We start from the raw sequence: 27,778 nt of genomic DNA, 5'->3' as shown, positions 1-27,778 counted from the left end.
TTTAGTCAGTGGCCCTAAAAGGGCTAGTGTCCTGGCTGCATGGGGCCAGCAGGGGGCGATCCAGTCTAGCACAAGGCCTTCCTTGACCGGCGGACTGTGGCTGGGATTTCCTTGCATTTCAGAGCAGGACCCTAGGGCAGGTGTCATCCTGTCAGCTAGCTCCTGCCCCCAAGAGGTTTGTCTCTGTCAGCCTCCATCTCAGAGCTGACCCTTCCTCCCATTTCAGGCAGGCTCTTACCAGGACTCATGAGAAAGCCAGGCCAAGCACCACTGGCACTCGAGGGTCCTTCCTTGTCCCTTTGGGTGATTGGCATGGGTGTCCACTGAGCCCAGAGCCTCACTGTGCTCATTAGGTGTAGCCTAAGGGCACTTGCATGGAGGTGCCAGTGGTCACTGCTTAGAGCTCTCAGCCCTAGATGGCGTATCACAGTTAATGCTCCATAAAACCCATCATGGCTTTTCCCTAGTAAGCCTCAAATCGCTGCAAGCAAGGCTTCATATATGAGAGTTTCTGCTGTCTCCTGGAGCCATCTCACCCAAAGCCACTGACTCTGGGAGACCATCCCAGGCCACAAACCAGCAAAGCACCAGTTATAGTTAGAGCTGCATTATGAAGTGGCCAGAAGACATTTCTTTGCAGTGAGATGTGTATCGTGAACGTTTGGGGCCTGTGCTCGCCTAGTCCTCATCTTTGCTCTTCTAGGTACACAAAGCCACCCCATGGCTGCAAATGTTAGCTGGGCTGGGCTCCCTACTTGCCTCAAGCCCCTTCATAGACCCTTCAGGCACATGCTTTTCTCTGGACGTTTACAGACAGGTCCTCAGAGGTCAGAGCAGGTTGTCCTAGGGAGCAGGGAGGCTTCCTGGGGAGGTCAGACTCCAAATAGTGGATATGGCAAAAATGCAGCTGCAGCCTCATTAGGAGTCGCCCTGGGCTGCCACTAGGGCTCCCACAGTGTGCGCTGCCAACCTGCTGCCCGTGCAGAAACTCTGGGGTAAGAGCTGGCTCCTGGAGTCCCACCCAGGCTGTGTGTCCCTCACAGTCTGCTCTGTGTCTATGTGTGTGTGTTGGGGGGATATTATTGGACAATTCAAGGGAGGGTCAGTGAGGAGGAAGGAAAATTTCATGTAATTCTTTCTGGTTTGTCTTTCTCAACCCCCTCCTCCTGCCTACTCCTTAACTGAGAGAGTGTACTATTATTTGTGTGACCCTTTTTTTCCTCCAATACACACAGAAGGTTGTATAATTATGCTTTTCTGTTTTGGAAAATGACTTAAAATCATGTAAAGAAAAAGCTTACTTAGGTGAAATGTAGAAAAAGAGATTGTGTCAGCAAAATATAATTCTTAAGGGTAACAAGGGCCATGGATGCAATTTTAATTGTGAAAAATAAGCAGGATTTCATCAAAGTAAACTACTGCAGGTGAGAAAAGTTGAACTGCTGTAAATAAGCATTATCCTGGGCTGATAATGCTTACAAATACTGATCCTGAAAATTCTTCAGGTACCTTTCAGAGCTGAGAGTTGTGCTCTCTGGGGTGACACTCAAAGGAAATTGGGTCCTTTTTTAAGCATAATTTTCTTGGGTTTTTTGTACATTCTTATTTTTTATTGAAATATACAATGAAAATTCATCATAATACACTCTTACTCCTAAAAGAGATTGCTGTATCATAGGACATGTGTGCATACGAAATTTTATATTTATGTTGAAAAGTTTTGAGGAGAAAAGAAGAATCCTTTCTCTAAGTAACTTTATAGATTTTGTTTTTAATTGCACGCATACAACAAGTTCTCATTAATTATAAACTCAGTTCATGGGCAAAATATATTTTCTGTGTGCCCCTTTCTATAGGAAACTTACTGGATTATTTCTAATTCTGAGTCTGTATCTGAGTAATAATGACAATAAGTAAATGATCCCAAATATATTTATATAAGTAAGAGATTGCATTCTAGAACTTATTTTTTGAATAATTTTCTATAATTAAAATGACAAACACTTTTACAATCTGAATTTCATAGTAAGGATAATTCTAAACAAATTTTGAAAGTTTTGGTTTTAGAAGAAGTTCAAGAAGTATTTGGCTCTGCACGGAGAGCTTATACAAGTTGTATCTCTAAGCCCTAGCTTCTTGCTATGCCTTTATTAACATACCAGTTTTGGGGTTAAAAACCTACTTTAGAGCTAAAATATTTCATTAAAAATTTTAAAAACCTACTTTAGAGATAAATATTTTATTAAAAATTTCTCAGCCTGGGGGATATGGAGTGGTAGAGAGAATTACTTCCCATGGCTACTCCCTTGCACTGTTTGAATATTTTACCAAATGCATGCATTGCCTTTCCAAAAGAAATGGAAATATTTTCAATAATCAAATCGGTAAAATTTCTGATGCTTTTCAGTTTTTTTATACCTACTTTTGCCTTTTTGAATATTCTCAAGAATGGAACTAGACAAATGTAAGTGATAAATTAGAGAGAAGTGACTTTAACTTAAACATGCATCTGTGCCCAGACATACCCTTGTTAATTTATTAATATTTTAGACAATTGTCAGAATCTAAAGTATTTCCAGTTCTCAATCTAGAATGGCTAAACTTATTTTTATGGTTCTACATGTCACTTGACAATAAAACATCATTTATGATTCTAAGAAGCATTTGTCTCTCAAGTGGCATTGTAAATCAGTACAATCTTTTGAAAAGGAATTTAGTAACACATTTCAAAAGCCATGAAAATTCCACTCCCTTTAAGTGAATGATTTCAGTGAATTTAAAAGTCAAATATTAGAAGGCATGCCATGTTGCCTTTCACAAAAATAATTCTGCTACCATCCCTGGAAGCTGTTGTTAGAAGGTCATGTTCAAGAAGCTTACAATGTTTTCCTGATCGTTGTTTGTGTGACCATTAAAATTTCACCAGTATTGGGGAATTTTTACCTTTCAGATCATTTAGTTCAAACTGTTAGGAAGCAATTAGCTCTTATGTTCTTCTGGTTAGTGAAAGTATTTTACTTTGGGTGCAGGAGTAGGGTCTCTGGGGCCATGGAATGATCCACACAGGCCCTGGCATGGGAGGGACTGGTTCCATCTCAATCTGAAAATCAGACAAAGGTTTATTTCTTACTTCTGCTATGCAATGTTGGCAGGTTGTTCTGACTCTTTTCCAGTTCCTGAATATTACTTGTTGTATAATAAAAATGATATTCTAAATAAAAATTTTAAAGAAAAAAATTTGCAATCTTGCAGTTTAATGCAACCATTTTTGTCTGTGTTGTCTTTTCAATCTTTGTTTATAAACACATATGTTTCTACATAGAGCTGATTGTAAGAGGTATAGAATTCCACACTTTATAAATGCCTTGTTAATTTATTGTTTTCCATGTTGTCACATAGACTTCAGGGGCCTCCTCTCAACTGACTGCAAATTACTCACTGAGTTGGTGCCCCATTATGTCCTCGGTCATTTCCCCTATCGTTGAGCGTTTAGAACTTTTCTAATGATTGACTTTTAAATTTCTTGAAATTATTGAGTTAAAGGGAGCAGAATTTTAGCAACTTTTGTTATGTGTCACTAAATCCCTTTTCAAAAGATTGTACTGATTTACAATGCCAATTAAATGTTTTACAAGTATTATTTTCCAACTATGTGAGGATTATTTTTGTTTATTTCCATACATCTCTATCTCTCCTCTCCAACCAGCCAAAAAATAAAAATAAAAATAAAAATGAAAGTACTCAAGGGTGAGTTAGGATATAGACATACATATATGCTTATGTGTTTACATTTACTACGAATGTCTAAGCTTCAAATATTGAATTCTACAGATATTCTCTCACTGAGAAACAAGAATAACTGACTTATCCAGGCTGCAAGTCTGGTGCTTGTTCTATTTGATAGTCTGATGCTGTAAGTTTTTTGTCACAAACTCTGAAGAGTAAAGTGGAAACTTTGACTTTTTGCTTCTGATTGCAGATTTCTATCCAAAGAGGGAGTTGAGGGAAATTCTTCCTGTTGTCCTAATTACACAGTACTAAGTGAACACTGGATATGGAGTCAGAAGGGAAAGTAGACATGTGAGCCCATCACATATGGAGAAAACACTTTTGGTTCCCATTGTTGGCAGGGACAGGGAGGCAGGCCATGTTGCCTTTCACAAAAAAAAAAAAAAAAAATTCTGCTACCATCCCTGGGAGCTATTGTTAGAAGGTCATGTTCAACAAACTCGCAAAGTGTTTTCTTGATCGTTGTTTGTGTCACCATTACTCAACGTTGTGTAGAATGTAGTCAGGTGATATTATCCCCAATTTTATACCAAGACTTATTTTACGTGGATTATATGACTCAGTCAGAATCGCATCAAAGCAGAACCAGAACCAAGTTTGTTTTCAACTCCAGTGCTTCTTTCCAAAGTTTTATTTCCATTATCAGCCACTTAACTATTTTAAAACATATCTTTTGGAGTAGGGATCTCTCAATAGGAATCCACAGCAAAGATGAAGAGAAAACTAGATCAGTTGCCTTGGCAATTTTGTCCACTCAGACCAGGACATTCAGGGATTTCTAGATTGAATTTGTGTTTCCTTCCGACTGCATTGTTGAAATAATCTGGATCATCTCCTAATCTTGCTCTTGGACTCTCTAGGTGTATTCTCAGTGTCTGTGAGGGAGGGCATGTGTTTTAAGCAGTAAATTCCTAAAGGCCTGTGGAGGCCCAAGGCCATGCACACTGGGGGAGTTGTGGATCAAGTTGCATGATGGGCCCAGTCTATTTCTGGCAGAGCTGTTATTTTAGCTGTTATTCTCTTTGGCCAGTTATCTTCCTTAGAGTAGTGCCTCTTTAAATGCTTTTTCATTTGGTGAAATCTAAAAATTTGTCTCTAAAAGGCATGCTGCCAGGCCTCTTTTCATATTAAAGTGGTCGTCTCCACATTGTAGATAGTAAATCATGTTCAAAGAAAAGACCTTAAAAACTCTTCATATTGCCTTGCAGAAATCACAGTATTTTAGATGTGTTGGGGAGCTTCACAGTCACTCAGTTTAACCCACTCATGTTACAGACAGGGAAACTGAGGCCTGGTGACTTTCCCAGTTATTAACAAGGTAGTGACTGAGAAGGGACTTCAGTTCGCTGTTTTTAATGACTGTATAGTGAGCATCTGATGTTTGGTCTTCTACAGAAAGGGAACAGAGTTGACTAAAGTGAAAATACCCTAGTTCAGAAATCAGAGGCAAAAAAATTAATCATAATCACAACAGCACCTTACAGTTGTGGAGTCCTTTATAGTTTTTAGACTCTTAGACACAGAGAAATAGAGAAATATAAATATGGAAAATAAGGTTTATTTGATATTTTATGAAATGGAACCCTAATTCACCAACATTTTTACCCCTTTATAGTACTGCAATAATTTGTTGTGAGACTCTGAAATCGTTTCTGAATTATCAGAGGAAGAAAATCATTTAAAAAAGGAAACCAGAGCTACTGGCTCTATCTTACTTCAGTCATGGTCTTTTAAAATCTATTCAATTTATTTTAACTAGACTAATTCATTCTTAAAGTAAGTCAGCTAACATGGAATTTTCTGAGGTTACTTAAAAAATTTTGGAAATTTCCTTAGCTCTGCATGAAGTATTTTTATCTCTTCTTCTTCTTTTTTTTCTAAAGAAATAGTGTTTGTGGGTCTTGATAACTGCCCACAACAGATTTTATATCATCTGGTTTTGATAGAGCAAGGGGGTCTAATGAATGATTGAAACTAACATTTACAAAATCTTTCAAATTTGAGAGGCAGGTTCTTGGAAGAAGGAGGATACAACAGAATGGCCTCTGTGTCACTGGTAGGACTCTGAAGACAGGACTTATTGCCTATGTTCCGACATGAAGAAACAGACTAGTGAAGTATGTTGTCAAAACTTTGAGAATTGTAAAGCAATGTTCACATGTAGGTTGATAAAAATAACAGAAGAAGTTATGTTAACCTAGGTCCGACCCTAGGTGCTGTCATGTTGTCACTACCTTCATAATAAGCTTCAAAGAGGTGCTCTGTTATTATCTTTAAAAATTACAGATCTTTAAAAAAAAAACTAAGGTTTAGACAGTGTTAGTAACTTGCTCAGGGCCAGTCACTCAATGTGTGGCAGAGCTGGATTCCAAGTCAGTGCTGTCTGGCTCTAAAGCTTAGATTCTTTTCATTGCACTTTTATTATTAAACCAAAGAACTTATGATTAAAATATTTTCTGCTTTCCTTGACGATTTATTTCAAGATCTAACCATTTCTTTTTCCTGGACATGCTGAGCAGGGAGCACTAGCTCTCAACTTCCCTGCCTCTACCCTCTGGCTGGGCTGCACCTTCTCCTGCTGCCTGTTCCTCCTGCTTCATCAGCACACAGTGGGACTATACATTAGCCAGGGTGTTAGACAGGCCCTCCCTGGACCTTGTCTTACTTTCCCCCTTGTGTTATGAGGACAAGCTCTGTAGTAACTACATTGAGAATCTTAGGAGCAAAGGCTCCCCACCCCCATGGGGGCACGTCAGTGACATTTGGCTCCTCCATTTTGCTTAAGAAACCTGTGACCAGACCCTCACCCCAGGCCCATAGTGAGAAAAGCCTGTTTTCATTTCTTCTTTCACCAAGCCCATCTGGATAGAGCAGGTGCAGGGCTAGGCTCTTAAAATAGAAGCCCTTGTTTCATGTGACGTGGCACGGTGGAAACTCCCTTGCTTCCTTGCCTGTTGATCAGATTAATGAAATGATGAAGGTCTCTCCCCTCATCGTGGTGTTTTCTTGACTTCCTGTCATTGTCAGTTGACCTTTCTAGTTTCTTCATTTGTAAAATACAGGACTTGTTCTTCATAACCTCAAGGGTCCCTCCTATCTTTGATAATCTGTCTCCATGCTTCTGATTAGGGGTCAGATTTTGGAATTTACCATTTCTATCTTGTTTATTTCTCCCAGCAATATTATTCCAGCAGGAATAGCTGGGACTAAAACTTATTCTTGGTTAAAGCACATCATCTCACCATCTTGACATCCCATTTGCTCTATACCATCAACCATCTCTGACCCTGAACCCCAGTCTCCTTCTTTGTAAATTAGGAATAATAATACCTTATTCATGGTGTGAATCATATGAGAGAGAGGATTTAACATTGCTTAGCAAGTGATACACATTAGGCATTCAGACAATGCTTGTTCACTTGGGGTCAAATAATAAGGTCCATTTTCTCTTCATGACTTCTAGCTATTGATTAGCTTTGAGGCTGAAAAATAAGTTTAAGATGGGCCCTCTGACCTCAAGAGGCTAGCAATATTTTATCTTCTTTTTAACGCTATCTCCTATAGGAAGGAAAGCTAGCAATATTTTGGATAAGACAAAATAAATACATATGAAACAGAGAATGGATTAAGTCTGGAAAATCCTTCCAATGCTACACCTAGGACAAGGTACCCCATGCAGAGCAGGTAAATTCTTAAAAGGATGGTCTCTGAGTCAAATTTTGGAGAGTGAAGTGCCAGCATAGCTGATCATCCTAAGAAAAAGTCAAGACTGCAAGTTATGGGTTCCAACAGTGGAGAAAAGGCTAAGGAAATTATGCACTGTTAGTAAGATAGAATGATGTGCACCATTCAAAATGGTTAATATGATGCATAAGTAGAAAAAAAGAAGTGCTGTGAAACAACAACAAGTGAAAGAATTTGAACACAAAATTCTAGTAATAGTGTCAATGACCCTATGGCTATGTATGAAGATACTCAGATAAATGTTAGAAAAGAATATAATGTGGGAAATGAAAATAATAGATGTGTTAGGGTTATGGGTTTTTGGATGAATTTCAAAAACATTCCTTTTATTAGGCTTTCACTTCTTAAGTCAAACATTTTGAAAAATTTCACATTGCATAATGACTTGGATTGCATAATATACCAGTTCCTGGGCGAAGATTCCATCTTTCTCTGGGGCAGGATTTCCTCTCTGGTTTTCATCGTGATCTCTGCCTTTGAATGGCTTGCTTTTTCTTTTAAGAGAAAAAAGTATGACAAATCCAGTAGGTGATGGAATCCTCTCTCTTCCATTTATATTTCTGTGGATCTTCCTTCTCAAATTGCCTATAACCTCATATTGAATCTGAAGAAAGGGAGAGTTTCTAGGAGCCCTGATATAAGGGCTCAGGGATTTATGCTGCCATTTCTTTAGAAAATGCCTGGTTTTCCCAAGAATGGGTCAGCTCTAATGGAGGTACCTATTCCTTCAAGGAAAAGCAGTCAACTTAGCAAACAGGTAATTCCAGAGGTGATTTACGTTTTACTTTGGCAGATGGAGCCTTCATTTTCAATAGAACTCCCTGTGAACTTCCTTTAAAAGTGTTTTGACTTTTCTGGAACACATGGACTCCATGCAGTGACGTGCCCGGTAGGCAGTAATGCATACTTAGGGCTGGCCTTCCACAGCTTGAGTAGGTGGGTTCCCTTTAAATGAAACAATCTGAAGAGATGCAACACAACTGTGACCCTTGGTGGTCTTCCAGCTTTTAATCTGATTCAGGCCACTCATTTCAACCCTATGCAAGCCAATTTGACGCAAATGAGTCCAATCTAACCAGTCCAAAAAATACTTGGGTGTTTGTGCCAATAAATCTAACGATCAAATCATTCCCCCTTGAATTAGAAGTTAACAAGACAGGATAGCTCATACTGTCCTCTAGTCATTCCTGCCACCATTAAGAAGCCTGGGGCTCTTTCTTACCCCATGTGCCAACTTCTCAGGGCCTCCTTGTCTAATTTTGCTTGAGAATGTAGAGTAGAGGAAGGAGAAATGGACAGACAGCCTAGAGAAGTGACTTACTGTCTGGGTTCAGCTCTAACTACTAATAGTGTTGAGGACGTCAGTCAGCTTCTCAAAGTCTCAGTCTCCATATTTGTTAAAATAAAGAGGGTAGTCTGGTTTTTCTGGCCCCTTCTCTCCTGTCCTCCTAGTCTATGAATTCATTTTTAGCTTTTTAGTGCAAATTTTTGATTCATTAGAATCTAGCTTCTTCACTCTGCCACTTTTAGTTGGCTCTTCTTAGAGCATTAGTGCCCAATTTGCACTGTTAGAATTTTCCCTTGTTTGTACCCTTCAAAATTTTTCTTTTTTTTTGGCAAGGATTGTATTTTTTTCTTTTTAACTGGCTCCTTGAGGATAGATGTTGTGATATCTGTGTGCTTGTATGTCCTCAACTGTGCCCTGCACTCTTAGGGCCCTTGTCAAAACAACACATTTCTCAGTGATTCTGAGACTCTTTCTCTTATCTATAGAAGTCATAACTCAAGAGTAAAATCATACCAATATTTTACATAAACCCTAGAATTTTTATAGATCTATTATTTCTTTTTAGAGTACATATTGGAAGTAACTTCACAAGGAACATTTTCTTTACTTTTTTTTTTGGAAAAAAGATTTATGCTTATAACCAAATGAGGTTGTTTGGCAAATTTGTCTGGAGAGACACACACACTCAGGGCAAATAGGTACTCCTTTCCTGGGCAACTCAATTACCTCTTGCCTCTGGTCAAACCACTCCACAAATAAAGTGGACTGATCCTCTTGACTCTATGTGTAAGTGCCCATTGTGTGTGCACAGAGCTGGTGAGAACGGCCATGGTGCTAGGTGGGGGTGGTGTTGGTGGAGTTGGACTAGATTATCTGGGATCATGTGAAATGAAAATTCATTTCTAGCTGGCTGGCTTCAGAAGGTGCCATCTCCTATTTTTATATGAAGCATGCTTTGGAACTCAGGGCAACAAAGGGTGGGTGTGCTGCACAAGGACAGCAGAAGAGTGAGCTGACTGGTCCCTGAAATCACAGTTGGAAAGTGGATTACCAGTGCAGTAGAACTCTTCAGGGAGGCCTGGACCATCAGGTCTAATGGTGTTGTTCCAGGTGGGTGGTCATGTGGAGCAAAAATATTTGAAATCAGCGAGCATGTACCTGAGAGATGACTTTTCCACTTGGGCAAGTCTCTTGATATTTCTGGTCCTGTTTCTTCATCTGTAAACTGGGTTAGTAATGTCACACTCTGTGAGTTGGTGCATCCAGATAACAAACAAACAAACCCACACACAGAAAAACAATCCCCATAAGTGCCCTATAAACTTATATTAATCATCAACAATTCATTTATTTGTTCACTCACTCATTTATTCAACAAATACTCATATGACCAAAGCACTGTGCTTTGTGCTAAGCTCTACAATAAATATAGAATTGTATAAAGATCAAGGAGTAAAAATTCTAGTTCAGGTCCTCAATAAATGATAGGTGAATCATAGACTGAAACGTGGAAGTAAAGTAAGGAGGTCTTCCACGACTATTGTGATCTTCAAATGTTCTTTTGGGTGCAGAGTTTCCCCGGGAAACTGCCAGTTTCTATAATGGACAAAAGACTTTGCTTTTCAGGAGTATATATTTTGATAGGAAATAAAGATAGAAATACTTGGAACTTAGGCAAATTAAATACATAAATGATGGATAGTATGTAGGGAATACAGTACTGTGGGGAATCAAAGAGAGGGTGAATTCTGGGTGAAATCAGGAGGGTTTCTCATTATTCACAGATGATCTCTTACAGGAGGTGGGAATTTTTAGGTCAGCTGGAAATGGAACTAGGCTTTCATGTTCAGATATACTTGCAGATAAACAACTCTTAAGAATTATAAGACTAACAGCTTCATTAGTTTACATTTGACAATTTATTTGTGCCTCATTATTTTGGGATGTGTCAAGAATCTGATAACATGGGTAATAATGCTATTTGCCACTATAATATCAGGTAGTCCTAGTGAAAATGCAACTTTTAAGAACTTGTTTAATTGTATCTACCAACTCTTACTGCAGAATGTAGACTTGAAAGAAGCACATTCCTTTTTCTTACATAATCATTAGGGGTTACTACATTTCTGAGCAACAAGGCTCAAGAGTTTCCAATGGAAATGTAATTTCAATTAGAAAACCAAATTGAGGTTGAGGGTGGAGAGAGCCAGCTGCAGAAAGTATCTGGACAGCAGCATGTATCTGCAGGCCTGCGTGTGTGCCAGGGTGGGGGCAAGGAGGGGTAGATTGTGTCATTTTCCACATATGTTTATTTAGCTTCTCCTGTTTCAGGGACTTTGGGTTTTATTAATAGTCAATTTAGGATATTGTGCCTCCGTCCTCAAGCATTGTCAATCTTAAAAGGATGGGTGGGAGTGGTAGGCATTAAGCCTCAGAATCTTCTAGCCCTTTGGCTGGAGTGGTTCTGTCTGCTATTGCTGCAACCTGAGGAAATCTCTCAAATTCTGGGTGGGCTGCTCTGGTTAATATAGTGGAGACTCTAACAAAAATTATGTCATCCAGCAATAGAGCTCTGGTGCAGTGAGTGGCAGACTAACTGATGAACATCTCAATGCACAGCAATTCTCAGAAGCCCTCAGCCAGGGCACTCCTAGGGAGGGCCTCTGGTTACAATGCTCTTCAGAGCCTGCCCAGTCTGTCTCTGTTTCTCTGTCTTTTCTTTCCTTTCTCATTATTCCCATCACTATTATTGTTTCTCTTTCTCTAAGGTCTGTATATTATCCTTTCCCCTAGTTCTTTGAAAAATTTACTTCAGTTGCACACACAATAGAATTAAATGATAAACATCAATTTTCTAAATAAAATGCTGTGTACACCCACACTCACACCCACAGAGTATTTTCTATTTCTTAACAACAACAAGAAAAACAACAAAATGCATAGTAAGAATTAAAAAATCTGGAGGAATATTGAAGGCCAGGGCAGATTATTTGTTTAGATTAGTGATCCTTAACCCAGAATTTCCTCACATCTAGATTATTGTCTGGTGGATGACAAAGGAAAATATATATTGGAAACCCAGTTGTGGATCCTTGAGAATACAGTAGAAAGAACAGTGAAAATTGAAAGGGAAAAGGTGAGAAAACCTTCTTATTCATGTCCAGGAACAGAATTGGGCTTGAATTTGGTGGCTGCAGCTCTGAACGGACTCAAAGTGAGTGTCTGTAAATCCTGCTCAGCAACACGAGGACAGGGGTTGCCATGTCCTCCTCTTCCTTATGTACCTTCCCTCATCTGCCTCCCTATCTCTAGCACATGGACCAGGGGCTCATAAATGTCTATAGGATGGAAAAATCTAGGAATACATGTGGGGTCAGAAGTTGTAAGAGATTGGGTTGAATATATTCTGATTCCCCAAGTTGTTTTTGTTTACTTATTTTCTTTTTCTTCTCTGTGATGGTTCTTTTTTTCTTGTTATTTGTATCTTTGCACAATGAAAGACAAAAAAAAAAAATAGTTCTAGTCACTAGAGGACTTCAGTAAACATGCTATCACTTACCTGCTTATGAACCAAGAGGTTGGGAAGGCAGGTCTCAGTTGGCATGTAGCCCGAGAAGAGTTTGTCACATCTTAGAGTCTAGAACCTCCTTTCCCACAAAGATACAAAACACACAGTTAACTCACTGGTATTTTGGCTGGGAAGATAGCTGAATGATAGCACCACTTTAAGTCATATAGTGATGACTGCTGCTGCTGATGCACCTTTCTTTTCAGTATGAAATATTAGTTTTTTGGGAAATCCAATGTTCACCCTAATCTTGCAGCATTTTGTAATTTCCATCATGGCACTGAGCAGGAGGCAGGATGGGCTGAAGGGAAATACACTGAACTGAACTGGATCCTTAGGCCTGTGGGTGAGACACAGTATTGGCAGATAGTGCCTTCACCTTGTGGCTCAGTTTCTTCAGGTTTCAAAATTGAGAGACTTTTTTCACTTTTACATGTTAAGTAGGTAAGGATGAACGGAAGGATTGTGATGTATTGCATATTGGAAGAAACAAAGGTATCAGGTCAAAATTAAGAAGGGTTTCTTTGTGGAATTACTGCAGGGAGAATATCCACTGAGCTCAGCCATTGAACCCAAGAACCTGTTAGTAATTAAGAATATAAAAAGATTGTGAATTGAGCACCTTCTCTGCACCATGCCCCGTACAAAGTGGATTATACACAATATTTCATTTGCTGTTCACAGTGATGTTGACATAGAGGTTTATTGTTATTGCTTTATTATAAACAAGTAACCCCAAACCAAGAGGGGATAAAAAAGTGATAGATTCCCATGTGAGAGCTCACTAACCCATGGTATCCCAATCAGAGGGCTAGAGCATTGGAATGACGTGTGAAGACACTGTTGATGTTAGGTAATTCCCAGGTTGGTTAATGTTTGGGCAGGAGGGGTGTAACTTCTCTGGCCTCCAATATGTGTTAGGCACCCCTTCTGTGTGCTTACGTAGAGCTCTGTAGGCACTCCTCTCAGCTCCATTTCTCCATGTTGCAATTTCTGGTTATTTGTTTATACACTACTCTAGGAGCTCCTTGAGGTTGAGAGTTCTGTCTTGTTGACTATGTTATCTGCAAATCTTCATAGAGAGCCAGGTACATGGAAATGCTAATACATTTCTATGGAATTAGTGAAGGTGGACATTCATACATCCAGGCATATGAACAGGTTTTTTTCTGGAGTTGGTGTTGTTTGGTGTAGAAGGGCTGTCAATGAGCCTTATGACTTGAGGAAGGATCAACAGATGGATGGATAGAAGTACAGATGGTTATATGCATGGATGGAAAGGGAATATGGTAGAAGAGAATGCTTCTGTCATGGGCTCTAGGAAGTTTACTGAAATATATTCCGAAAGGTTGATATGTATAGTTCATCCTTATTCTTCCCAGCCTCTCTTTTCTGAGATGACCAAACTATTCAACATAAATGGTTTCTTGCTGCTCTTAAATATTTCCAGGACACTTCTGGGTCTCCTGAAGCACCTGCTTGCTCACAACTTCATTCTCACGTGCAGTCTGCATAGGTCCTGTTACCATATCAGAACTCTTAGAGGACACTTATTCTGGGCTGAGGTTTTCCAAGGTGAGAACTCCAGGACTGGAGATGGAGCAGTGCATTTAGGTGAAGTGATATCAAACAAGGTTGGGGTTGGTGTTACTTCCCATCCCAGTGCTGGACACAGCCTTGGCCAGGTTCTGTTGCGACCCCAGGTGCAGGGGGCCTTGGGAACTTCTGAAAGGGTGTGGAGTGCTCCACCCAGCCCTGTTGGAGGAGGATGGGAGCGAAAGCAACAGATGTGCTCAAGGTTCTGTTTTCAGTTCCCCAAAGGGTCTTCTCCTTGACCAAAACAGTGTGACGGTTGCTATGACAGTTGCTATCTTGGTCCCTGGGACTCTCCCTCATAAGGTAGCATTACTTTTTTTAATCTTCTCAGGCAAGTAACCATGAAACTCTGTAATAACCAGTCTGAGGTGGGGCTGGCTGGGGGCATGTTTGGGCCTGAGTACTGGGATGTGATGGTGGAAGATGCTGGGGTACCAAGAGGTACCTTTGATTAATGAGTTATTTTTCCAAATTAGACCAACACTCCTCCTAGTTGTCTTAGGCTTGATGACTCTCCATTTCTGCAGAAGTTCAGAATTCTTCCCTTGAGATGTCTGCAATTAGTTCATTGTTGCAAATTATAAAAACATAACGGGTAGAAAGAACACTGACCTTGAATCTCAAATCTGTCTCTACCAGGTCATGTCATTCAGTCTCTGCTTGGGTCTTCTCATGCGTTAAATGAGAGCTTTGATTTCCAAGCTCCTTTTCACTCTGAGAGTCACTGATGTTTTGCCTCTGAAAATGGCAACCATGAAGAGTAGTTACTGAGAAACCAGCACTGTGTTTTAGAGTTAGGGCTCTTGATCAGGCTGCCTCATTTTGAATCCTGATTTGGGAATTTCTGATGATGTGATCTTGGACATGGTATTGACTCTCTCTAAGTCTTAGTTTTTTTTTTTTTTTTATCTGCAAAAGAGGGTAAAACAAGCTACCCCAGAGGCTGCTGGAAGATTCAGTGACATGTTGCTTGTCAGTGTTGAGACATTGTATCCATTACAACTATCATAGAATAAAAACCTGTTACAAGTTGGCATGGGCCGAGCTGCCAGCAATTTCATACATCTCTTTTATGCCTATTTTGTTTTTCATTTTGATCATCAATATTTTAATGGTGTGTCATAAATTGGGGGCTCTTTCTTATTTGTTCTTGGACCCATGGTGAAATAAAAGCTTGTATATTTTTTTAGAAGGATTCATAGAGATGAAAGGCCCTTACTGAACATTCAGTCTGACCTTATTAGTTTTAAAGGAGCTGACTGAGACCTAACTGTTATTATTACAAACTGATATTATTGGAAACCAACACAGAACCTACCATGTGCAAAACTGTGGGAAAGGCTTGGAAGTCTGGGTTTGACAACCTGAGTTTAAATAGTGATTCTTTGTCTTACTAGCTCCGTAATCCCAAACACGTAATGCAATCTTTCTTAGTCTGTTTCTTCATCTATGAGACAGGGCTAATGAGAAACATCTCAGTGTATGGTATGACAGCAAAGGGGGTCATACAGGTGACAGTGCTAGCAAATGTCAGTCCCCTCCTCTTCTCTACCTCCCAACTCCCTTGACCCTCTCCTCTGTCATCCCTTCTCTGGCTGCGTGCAGAGAATCTTGCTAGCTTTAGGGATACAAAAGGTTCCAGAGTTGGGAGACAGACTGTTCTCATACAGAGATCAATAACCACATGATATGGGTAGTAAGGGCCATTCAGATCCTGAGAAGAGTTTGGCAGGTCAATGGAGGGTGGAAAGGATGAGAGGAACTGGGGAGAGAGACAGAGAAGAGGGAAGGAAAAGGAAGGGAGAAAGGAGGACATTGTGTATCTGAGAACAGGAAAGGAGCAAGTGGAATGGAAAAAGGAGAGGGAAGGCAGCAGGTGAGGGCATGTCTGTTGGGGTGTTTATGGAGGGTTTTTTCAGGGAAAGGGTCTGCAAGTGGAGCCAACAAGAAAGGAACTGGCAGGTGGTCAGGATGTCCTCCTGTGAGAGTCACTCTTCTCCCCATCCTCTCTCCTCTTAGCTTCACCCTCGCTAGAACTTTTCCTTGCTCACTTCAATTTTCAAGATTTTCCCAAGCTTCTAAACCTACAAAATCTAAGCGACACACATTTACTGGAGAAATCACAAACAGTTACCAGCCCTCCTGTGGACCTCTCTGCATCTGTGCCCTGGATACCTCTTTCTCCTTTGTTTCTGTGGATGAAACATCTGTGTTCCTAGCTGAGGATGATACCTCTACCTGTCTTCACCCACCCTTCTCACCTACTCAGGAACATTGCTCTAGCAATTTCTCTTCTCTCCTCTTCAGCACCAGCTTTTCCCTTTCTACCAAATCATTCTTATCAGCACTTAAAAATGCTGTCGTTTCTCTCCATTTAAAATAAACCCTCACCTGCATATCATGTAGAACTATCAATAAGAAAAATATTAAAAAATAAGAAAATAAAGAAAAAAGATAAAATATATCCTCTGTAGAGCCCCTTTGTCCTTCCAGTGACCACCTCATTTCTCTCCTTCCCTCTTCTAATTCTGTCCTTGAAAGCATTGTCCATGCATGCTCTCTCCAATTTCTTTGCTCTCATTCTCTTTTGAACCCATTTGGATCAGACTTTTGCCCCTGGCATTCTATAGAAACTGCACTTGTCTAGTTCACCAGTGATTCCCAATATGGCTAAATCCAATGGCCCATTTCCATTCCTAATCTTGGTTGACTTGTCATCAGCAGTTGACACAGTTGATCCATTTTTTCCTCTTTGTAACATTTTTCCTCTTGGATCCTAGGATAACAACACTCTCCTGTTTTTTTCATCTCCTTCTCTAGCCAGTCTATTTCAATCTTCTTTTCTGGTTCCTCCTCATCTTGCTGACTTCTTTACGTTGGAGTGCCTCCTGGCTCAGTGCTTGGATTTCTTTTGTGGTATGTCGTTGCTAGGTACTCTCTCCCAGTCTGATGGCTTTTTACACCATGTGTGAGGTGATGACATCATGTTTGTGTCTCCAGCACTGACCTCTTGCTTCTGAATTCTAGACTCTTATAGCCAGTTGTCCATCTGACATCTCCACTTTGTTGTCAAATAGACATCTCAGACTCAAGTACCCAAAACAGAGCTCCTAAAGCTTCAGGAATCGAGACTGTGTCTATTGACATAAGGATAATAAAATTGATTAGAGGAATTAAATAAAATAGAAATAGACCAAACTTACATTGTCAGTTGATTTCCAACAAAAGCACCAAAGCAATCTGATGGGAAAGAAAAGTCTTTACACGAATAGTGCTGGAATTTTCAGCAGCTCATGAAATGTATATATATTTTATGAAAAAAAGTAAAAATAAAAGTAAAAAATAGTGCTGGAACAGCTGCACATCCACATGGAAAAAATGAACCTTGACCCTTACCTCATGCTATACACAAAAATTAATTCCAGGTGAATTAAAGTTGAGCTCCCAAACCTATGCCTATGTTCTATAGACTTCTTCATTTCAGTTAAGGCAACTCTATCCTTCCAATTCATCAGGCTGAAAACCCTGGATTCCCCCTTCAGTTTTCTCTCTTCCCCGCATCAACACTAGCAGTGCTTCCTGGCAGGGCTACTTTCAAAGTAGCTTCATCTCCTGCTTGGATTATGTAACAGGCTCCCAACTGGGGTTTCCACACTTCTTCCTATCCCACCCTGGATGGGTTATTCTCATCAGATCACCCAGAGAAATCCTGTTTATATATGTCAGATGATATTATTATTATTTTTATTATTTTTGAGACAGGGTCTCACTCTGTCTCCCAGGCTGCAGTACAGTAGCACGATCACAGCTTACTGCAGCCTCCACCTCCCTGGGCTCCCTACCTCAGCCTCCCAAGTAGCTAGGACTACAGGCACACACCACCACGCCTGGCTAATTGTTTGTATAATATTTTTTGTAAAGACAGGGTTTCCCCATGTTGCCTAGTCTGGTCTCAAACTCCACCCACCTCAGCCTCCCTAAGTGCTGGGATTACTGGCATGAGCCACCGTCTCCGGCCTCAATATTATTATTTTGCTCAAAGCCTACCAGCCTCATCTCACTTAAAAGAAATGCTTCCTGTGACCCACAAAACCCGACATGACCTGCCCTCCCTATAACCCTGTGTCATGAGCACTCCGGGCACATGCCCACCTCAGGGCTTTTTATTTGCAGTTCCTGCTGTGCTCTTACCTATTTATCCACATGGTTTACTTCCCACTTCATTTAAATCTTTACCTGAATGCTACCTTCTTAGTGACACCTTTCCTGATGACCCTGTCGAAACTTTTAACCCTCCTCCAACAATTCCTGCCCTTGCTTTAATGCTCTGTTTACCCCGTCGTTATCTAAAATACTATATTTTAAAATTTATCAATCTTTATCATTTATCTCCCCAGCTAGACTATAAGCTTCACAAAGGCAGGGAGTTTTACCTGTGTGATAGCCTCAGGATCAAAGACAGTACCTGGCACATTTCAGGCATTCAATACATACTTACTGAATGAAAGAATAAAGTGTGGCCAGGCGCAGTGGCTCACACCTGTAATCCCAGCACTTTGGGAGACCGAGGTGGGTGGATCATCTGAGGTCAGGAGTTTGAGGCCAGCCTGACCAACATGGTGAAACCCTGTCTCCACTAAAAATACAAAATTAACCGGGCATAGTGGCACATGCTTGTAATCCCAGCTACTCAGGAGGCTGAAGCAGGAGAATCACTTGAACCTGGGAGGCAGAGGTTGCAGTGAGCTGAGATTGCACCATTGCACTCCAGCGTGGACAACAAGAGCAAAACTCCATCTCAAAAAAAAAAAAAAAAAAAAGACTAAATTGTGATTGAGGTTTACAGATGACTGGTCAGTGTTTCCCATATCCCCAAACTGTTTTCCTGCTTGATGCTATTATTTCATGGGGCAAGTTCAATTTCCTTATCCATTGCTTGACTGTCCAATTAGATTGGCAGAGCGTTAATGGCAAGGACTGTGGATCTTATCTTGTACTGTTCTATATCCTCCACTATTGCTGCCATTGTGAGGGGGAACAAGGGAGTGGCTTCCCTCCATCCAGTTCCCTACATCATATGTCATATCATACAAATATATTAGTATTTATAAATATATTAGGTCTACCTCCTTCTCTGTGCAAAATATGTCATATCAATATCTGAGTTCTAGTATATTCATATTCTTGGGCAATTATGTAATTATGGCTTATGTTGTCATAACTTCTATGCCCATATTTATAAGAAAAAAATATTGAGAGCATTTCCAGGAAAATAATTGACTGGAAGAAGAGAGAGTGGTAAAAAGGAATTAATTGTGAGCTAACTATCAGGATATACAAGCCCAGCCTTCTAGGATCTGGATAACCCGAAGCAAGAATTTCTCTGTCAGTTTTCTTATCTGTATAATGGTGAGAGTGGGGGTGTTGAAGTAGAAAAATCCTTTGATTAATATTTATTCTAATCCTTGACGAGGTGCTCAGTGTTAGTCCAGGGAACTCTATCTTATTTCTTCATGGGCCAGCTTAATGTCAAGATCCAAAACTCTTGTGTAAAGCTTGGGACCATTTTCAAGGATACATTTAGTAGTTTACAATAATCTAGATAACACTGACTGATAGAAATATGCAGGAAATACAGAAAATTGTAATGTGATCCACATATATAATTTAAAAGTTTTCACTAGCCATGTTATAAAAGTAAAAAGAAATCTGTGCAATCAATTTTAATAATATTTTTGTTTGCACCCAAGATATACAGGGTAATCTCAACATGTAATCATATAAAATATTAATATTTTACGTGTATTTTTTGTACAAAATGTTAAAAATTGGATGTGTTTTTACACGTATAGCCCATCTTAGTATGGACTGGCCTTATCTCCAGAGCTCAATAACTCTGTGTGGCTAGTGGCAGGATATTGGATATCAAGTCTAGAACATACGTGAATTAATTCAAGGTTCAAGCACATTAAGGCTGAAAGAGTTATGACTGAAGAACAAGTTCAAGGAGGAAATCAAACAATAGCCAAATTTCACTGAGCTACTCCTTCCATTACTAATGATAACAAATATTTATAGATCCCTTAGTATATACTAGGCCTGATGCTTAGAACTTTATATGAACTGTTTCATTTAATCCTCACAGCAATCTTACAAGTAAGACCTCCACCCCCTTTCAGATGAGAAAACTGAAGCACAAAAGTGCAGTAACTTGCTATTATGACTTGTGAGCATATTTTCCCAGGCAATTATATGCACAGTATGATGTAGGTAAAGCAGCCCAATAATTTATTCACTATGTTTCTCCATGCTCATGGTAAGGGCTGACTTGATCCCTGGTGGTTACCCACTTGTGCTCCCTCAGTGAGGGAAGGGCTGCAGAGCCCCTGGCCCGTGTCCTAGTGACTCAGGCTTGGGATCTCCAGCAGCTGCTCTGGTTGACAATTTAGTTTAGTAAAATGTTAGATCCTACCCTGATAACTGTTATAAAAAATCCTCCTTCCCCTTCCCCAGCACAGGTACCCAGCCCAAGGGGCACTTTCTATGCAAAGATGAAAAGAACTGGCATGCACTTGAGCTCACTGGGGGTGCAGGTTTCAAGAAAGAACAAAGAGAGCTGTTAGGTTGAAGAGACGCAGTTGAAGAGTTAAGTCTTGGAATTGTTAATACCTGGAACAAGGCACGGTGTGAAAAGACAAAGAAACACACAAACATCAATCTGTCCTCCTCTTTTCTCTTTCTGTTTCATTTCTTATCCTCCATCAGTCAGACTTTGCTTCCTCTTTCTCCTCCTTCACCTCCTCCTCCCTGCCCTTCCCAATTTCTTTCTATCTTCCATTTATTGTTCTTCCAAAATTCGTATACTCATCCTCTCTTCTCCCTTTCTCTTTTCTCCAAAATAATATGTTCAACTTATTGACTTGCTCAGGGACTTGTGGGGGCGAATGTATTAGCACCAACTCTAGGAAACATGGCGAATTCTAAAAACTTGTTCTCATAGAAAAAAGAGTTAAAAATAGAAAGCTACAGTCCAGTTTTGAAGCCACAGAAGACCTCACTCTGATGTATAGACATTAGAGTCAGAAAAAGACTTTGAAAAGACCAGTGAAGCTCCTTGTCCCACAGACAGTGTGAGGGAGGGACAAGGGGAATTGTGTGCCCAAGCGTACTTGGGATGGTGTAGGTGGCTGATAAGAGTGTCAGTGGAGGTGGTGGTTAGCATTTGGAGTGCCCCAATCTTGTAACACTAAACATTTATTGTTATACTAACCCCACTGCCAACTACCAGGAAGTTTTCATTTTTCTTACTGTGTCTTAGTCTCCATGGCATCCATAAACTGTTTTCCCCCAATGTCCAGGCATCGTTCCTCTCCCACAGTTGATGTGTGGCTCTGTGCCATGGGTGTGGGCCTGCCTCTTCTCTCTCAGAATGACCGCTGTTTCATGCTTGGTGAGCCACACAGTATGCCAAGCTGCCGTCTCTGACCTGGAGAAAGGATACCCATCCTACCACAGGTGGGGCATATCATGGGATGGCCTTCCTGGTTTTCCTTGGCAGACACATTTTTCTCACTTTTTTTTTTCTCTCCTCCCTTCTCTTTTTCCCTCCCTCTTTGATCTCTTTTCCTTTTCTTTCTCTTGCCTCACTTCTGCCCTAGATCTACCATGGGACCCAGGGAGCTTTGGAGCCATGCAACCCACAGTGTGCTAAGCTTTTTACTCATGCTATCTCTTTTAATCTTCACAATTCTTTACCTATCAGGCATTACCATCACGATCTGCACCTTACAGGTGAGAAAGGGAGGCCCACACTGATTAAGAAATGTGCTCAGGGCCACACAGCCTGTACGTGTCAGAGTAAGGGCATTCTCATGCCAAGGTTCATTTTCAGAGCCAAAAGCATACCATGTCTCAGGAGAAGCAGGCTAGATCTCTTGTCTGCTTGGCTTTTAACTCATGCTGACCTGAACTTTCTGGATTTGAGTAACTCTCAGACCTGTGGAGCCCGATTTCTGTGAGTGGATTTTGCCAGCCACCTGGGGAGGTGAACCCTTGCTGGGGTATGGCTCATCAGTGTAGAAGGGAGTTCCTTCAGAGGTACGCTGTCTTCTTGGCCATCCCCATTGTAGTAGTTTCTTGGGTCTGCCCTAACAAAGTACCACAAACTAAGAGCCGTAAAACAACAGAAGTTTATTCTGTCATAGGTCTGGAGACAGAAATCTGAATTCAAGGCACAGGCAGAGTTAGTGTCTTCTGGAGGTTCTCGGGGAGAAACCATCCCACACCTCTCCAGCTTCTGGTGGCTCCCAGCAATCCTTGGTGCTCTTTGGCTCTCAGCTGCATCCCTCTGGTCTCTGCCTCCTTGGTCACGTGGCTTTCTTCCTATGTGTCACTGCATCTCCAATCTCCTTCTTCTTATAAGGACACCAGTCATTGGATTTAGGGCCCACTCGGATCCAGCATAAAAAAAAAGTTTAAAAAAAATTATTTGGAAATAATTATAGATTCACAGAAAGTAGCAAAGACAGGATATAAAGCACAGAGGTCTGATGTGTCCTGCACCCAATTTCTCCTGATGGTTACTTCTTACGTAATTACAGTACGATATTAAAACCAAGAATTTGACATTGATAAAATAAGTGTGTACAGTTCTATGTCATTTTATCACATGTCTAGATGCCTGCAACTACCACTGCAATCAAGATACAGATTTATCCCATGATCACAAAGATCTCCCTTTATAGTTTCGTCTACTCTTCTTTCTCCACCACCCTAACCCCTGGCAACCAGAATCTGTTCTCTATCCCTATAATTTTGTCACTTCAACAATGTTACATAAAAGGAATCACATGGTATGTGACCCTTTGAGATTGGCTTTTTTCACTCAGTAGAAAGTCCTTCAGAATCACTCCAGTTGTTCTCTGTATCAACACTTCATTCCTTTTTATTGCCTCATAGTATTCTATGGCATGGATATATTACAATTTGTTAGGCCAGTTGCCTATTGAGGGATGGGTTGGCTCTTTCTAGCTTTGGCTACAACAAATAAAGCTGCTGTGAACAATCATGTATGGGTTCTGTGTGGACATAAGTTTTTATTTCCTGGGGGTAAATTCCCAAGGAGTACAATTCCTGGGTCATATGGTAGGTGTCTTTTGTTTAGTTTTTCAAGAAACTGACAACTATTTTCTAGAGTAGCTATACCATTTTATATTCCCACCAGCAATATATGAATGATCCATTTTCACCGCATCCTCACAAACATTTCAGTATGACCTAATTTTGACTTGATTACCTCTGCAAAGACCCTATTTCCAAATAAAGTCACATTTATGTGACCCATTTATGGGTACCAAGAGCAAGGAGTTGAGCATACCTTCTTGAAGGACACAATTCCACCTGCAGCACCTGTCTTCACTTGCTTAGGTTATGGGTGGGTCTCACTTCAGAGTGTTATCTTCTGAGAAAAAGGTTTGAATTCATAACTGGATTATGCCTGCCTTTGATTGTTCAATTTGGCCCCCAGGGATGAGTGAGCAAGTTCATGTCATTGGAAGGGACATTACTGAGTCTCACCCCTACTCAAACCTCCAAAGTTTGAAAGATTTGATAATCATCAACATTCTCAAGAGGCAGAAGGGCAAGGTGCTTCCTTATGTAGTTTTTCCATGACTGTCCTTCCCCACTTTCCCAGTACTGACTGGAAAGAAAAACAAAGCAGGACAAAGGGATTGTCGGTCATTTGAGGGAAGGGATGCTGTGTTAGTTACTCCTGCACCCCTTCAGAATGTAGGCAGAGAGAGGTACTTAGAAAGGTGTGTTGGATGGATGAGTAGCTGAGAGGGGCAGGGCCAGAGTGCCCCATAGAATGAGGAAGAGTCCTCATTTACATGTGCCCTTCCCCCTTCCCAAACATGTGAGTGTTCATACATGGGTTTCCAGTGTCTGGGCAAGGTTAATTCTGTCCTCTGTCCCCTTGCTGAAGGTCTGTTTCATTTAATTTCTATGTATGTGTGCTCCTAGCTAGCCAAACAGGGCACAGATGCCAGGAAAATAGCAGGCCTGTTGTTTTGTTGAGCACCTTGAGCCCTGGAAAGAAGACTCATTCAGGGCTCAAGAGGGCAGGATTAGGCAGGTAGCTATTTGATCCCAGGCCCCCCCACTTACCAGCTGTATGGTCTTGACCTATTACTTATTCCTCTCCACCTCTTCTATCTATTAACTGGGTATAAGATGTTCTTTATGTGAAGTTATTTTGAAGCATAATGTGTATACAGAACAGTGCACAGATCATAACTGCACAACCCCACACGAGGAACAGAACATTACCAAGACCCCAGAAGCCCCTTCTTGTCTTCTCCCAGGCACTAACTCGCCCACCCCCAGCTAAGAGTAATTTCCATCCAAATTTCTAACTTTATTTTTACCTGGTTTTGAACTTTATATGGATGAAAACATACAGAACATATCTTTTGCATTGAGTTTCTCTTATGTAACATTATTTTTATGAGATTCATCTGTGTGAGTAGGTATAGTTGTAGCTTGTCAATTCTCCTCATTGGGTATTCTAATGTATAAACATACCACAGTTTAATAACTCATTCTATTGTTGGACAATCGGGCTATTTCTAATTTTTGGCTTTTGTAAATAAAGCTGCTTTGAACATTCTTGCATAGTTTTTTGGTGGGTGGGGACACTCAGTCATCTAGAAGTGGGATTGCTGAGTTATAGAATATATTTGTCTCTCAGCTTTATAGAACCTTTGGAATATTTTAATGAATGTTTTTAATCTCACAGTGTAGTGTGGATTAAATTAGGTTGTGGAAAGTACTCAATACGGCCCTTGGCAGACAGGAGTCCCTCAGTACATGTTTAAAAATGTAAATAAGGCATGACATTCCATTAAGTCTAAGTACCATGATGAACTTAAACACTTCCCTATTGTTTGTTTATTTAATTGCTTTTATTGTGTTGTTATTTTATATCATGTTGCAATGAATGATTCTCTTTATAGCAGGTTTCTTCTTTTGAAAAATTTGCTTTGGTTGATTCTCAGTGAATTGAATCAAAGGATATATGACTGTAAGACCTGTCACCCTTAAAAAGGACTATGAGGGCTTGCTGAGGAGGGGAAAACAAGGAAGCAAGTCTCTCCTACCATGGCCCAGGGGACTGTGAGGACAGAAGGCTTGTGGGTTTGAGGGAGGACTGTCTTGCAGAGGATGATAGGGTAAAATAGAATGAAGGGTGATTTTTATAAATGGTGATGCGCCTTAGGACAACTACATGTTTAGTCCCTTATAAGAGAAATTGAGTAGTTGGTAAAACAACAGATAACAATTATTAAATGAGGAAAGAGAGAAACCACAGGTGCAAAGATTCACTTTATTTACTCATTCTCCTCCAACATTAGCATAATTAAAGCCAAGGAGGAGGACGGGGGTGAGGTGAAAGATGAGCTGGAGGACCGCAATGGGGGTAGGTCCCCTGTGGAAAAAGGGTCAGAGGCCAAAGGATGGGAGGGGGTCAGGCTGGAACTGAGGAGCCGGTGGGGGGCCTGGGGCACTTCTCCCTCTAACACTCTCCCCTGTTGAAGCTCTTGGTGACAGGCGAGCTCAGGCCCTGATGGGTGACTTCGCAGGCGTAGACTTTGTGTTTCTCGTAGTCTGCTTTGCTCAGCGTCAGGGTGCTGCTGAGGCTGTAGGTGTTGTCCTTGCTGTCCTGCTCTGTGACACTCTCCTGGGAGTTACCCGATTGGAGGGTGTTATCCACCTTCCACTGTACTTTGGCCTCTCTGGGATAGAAGTTATTCAGCAGGCACACAACAGAGGCAGTTCCAGATTTCAACTGCTCATCAGATGGCGGGAAGATGAAGACAGATGGTGCAGCCACAGTTCCTGAGGAAAGAAGCAAACAGGATGGTGTTTAAATAACAAAGTTCTGCCCTTGGGTGTGTTGTTTGCGGATAATCACAGGGAATGTTAGGGACAGACAGAAAACAGCATGCTTATCCCGGATAATTATAGCAAGGAGACCAAGAAGCGTATTTAAAATCTTGATGTTTTGAGTTTCTTCCTAGCTTCCCCCTATTCCTTAATAAAGTTCTAAATTGTTTTGTTGGAGCTCTTTGCAGCCATTCTGAGGCCTTTGCATGCTTTTCTGACCTTGCAGTAAACTCAATGCTTTAGGCAAAGAATGGCCACGTCATCCGACCCCCTCAGAGTTTAGAATTCAGAACAGGTCTGAAGAAGACCAGGCAGCGGCTGAGTCAAGGAAAGCCTCCGTCCGCTTTTATTTCCCCTGTGCCTCTTCCAGGACTATGCTGGGATAACAGGCTTCCTGGGATTACTTTGGCTGGGCTGGGCTAAAACCTCCCTGCAGAGCAGGCCCTGAGCCCTGCCTCTGCGCCTGGGTGGTGTCAGCCCCTCCACCTTCTGACTGTTCCAGCAACTCTCTAAGCCCTCCCAAAGGTCTCAAGGCCTGTAACCATATGCAGCAATTTTCAGCCATACCAGGAGAGGTCAACTGTAATCTTGGCCACCTGCCTAAGAGGAAGTGGCTAGCTTCACTTCTGACCCTCAGCAACTGCCAGGTGGCCTCTTGGAAATCCCCCTCTGGGGGATTCCACCCGTTGGGTGGGAGAGCAGTAGTTAAAATGTAAAATAAGAATCTTTTGCTGGGAGAAGTCAACAGATAGGGAGAAGTCAGCTGATAACAGAAATAGTTTTTTTTTTTTTTTTAAACTAACCTCACTGTTAACCAAGCAGTTCAACATGAAAGACTGAACCTTTTATGTTTAATATTTTCTTCTCTTTTAATCTTCATAACTAATTTTTTTCAGATAATTGTATAAAATAACCATGGTAGCAAAATAATGTGATCACTGGAAAATAAGTAGGGAAAAACATGCTATGAAGATACTCCTATCTGGGTGAATTCTTGATAGCTTTACATTTTTCATCTGGCATTTAAACATTAAACAATTAATGTATTTGATATGAAAATTATTTCAAGTTATCTTATTAGCTTTTAATAGAGTTTAAAAAGTGTTTAAAAGAGTTTTCAAAAGGCTCTAAAATCATTTTGAAATAGTTTAAAACAGTTTTGAATCGTTGTAAGTTAGTTTTAATAGAGCTTTAAAAAGGCCCTAAAATAGTCCTATCAAGTTGTTGCAGACCAAAATAATCTCCTTAAATATCACTTTTGAGATCAGCTGGGGTAAACGACAGCAACACAATGACAAATCATTAAACTATTTTAGAGATTATGAAATTAAAATACTCAGATTAAAATTTTCCTATCACAGAATTAAGGTACTGGAAAATATGTTTAAGTTTTTATTAATCACATTGCTATAGGTTTAGATATTTTGTACAACTGAAATATAATCACACACTGGCAGCTACATTTTTGAAAATTAAAAACATGGTCACGAATATATCTTATTTTAAAATCAGTTAATATACCTTAATGGTATTTAATGCCAAATTCAAAGTGAATTGATCAAGCCCTCAGTGGCCAGGTTATGGGTGTGATTTTTACTCTGAAAGAATTACATATTTCTTTCTTTTTGCTTGAGCTTTTGTTATTTAAATACATTTGATGAGAGGATATTGAAATAATTAAATAGCACTGAAAAAAAAAAAGCTTTAAATTCTTTACAATCCCCTAATGGAAATTTTCACTAATGAGATATCATAATGAACGTGAATTTTATTTCTGAAATCTCTAATAAATCAGTTTTCTCCCTGGTTTTTCCAGCTCAGCGCCCATTACGTTTCTGTTCTCTTTC

At 40.4% G+C, this 27,778-nt stretch overlaps 1 protein-coding gene across 4 annotated transcripts in view; it reads right to left on the bottom strand.

Annotated features, from left to right (window-relative positions):
* Positions 1 to 25,357: 25,357 nt before the first annotated feature.
* The window catches only part of LOC129143237 (immunoglobulin kappa variable 2-28), a 167,189-nt gene continuing 164,768 nt past the window's right edge, over positions 25,358 to 27,778 (bottom strand). For all 4 annotated transcript variants that reach the window (XM_063789652.1, XM_063789651.1, XM_063789653.1 and 1 more), the window contains exon 4: positions 25,358 to 25,883. In XM_063789652.1, coding sequence (XP_063645722.1) covers positions 25,561 to 25,883 — 323 coding nt within the window. In that variant the 3' untranslated portion in view covers positions 25,358 to 25,560. The remainder of the gene's footprint in view (positions 25,884 to 27,778) is intronic.

The sequence above is a fragment of the Pan troglodytes genome, chromosome 12 (assembly GCF_028858775.2).
Source record: "Pan troglodytes isolate AG18354 chromosome 12, NHGRI_mPanTro3-v2.0_pri, whole genome shotgun sequence".
NCBI classification, from domain to species: Eukaryota; Metazoa; Chordata; class Mammalia; order Primates; family Hominidae; genus Pan; species Pan troglodytes.
This window is presented reverse-complemented; position numbering and strand designations above follow the sequence as displayed.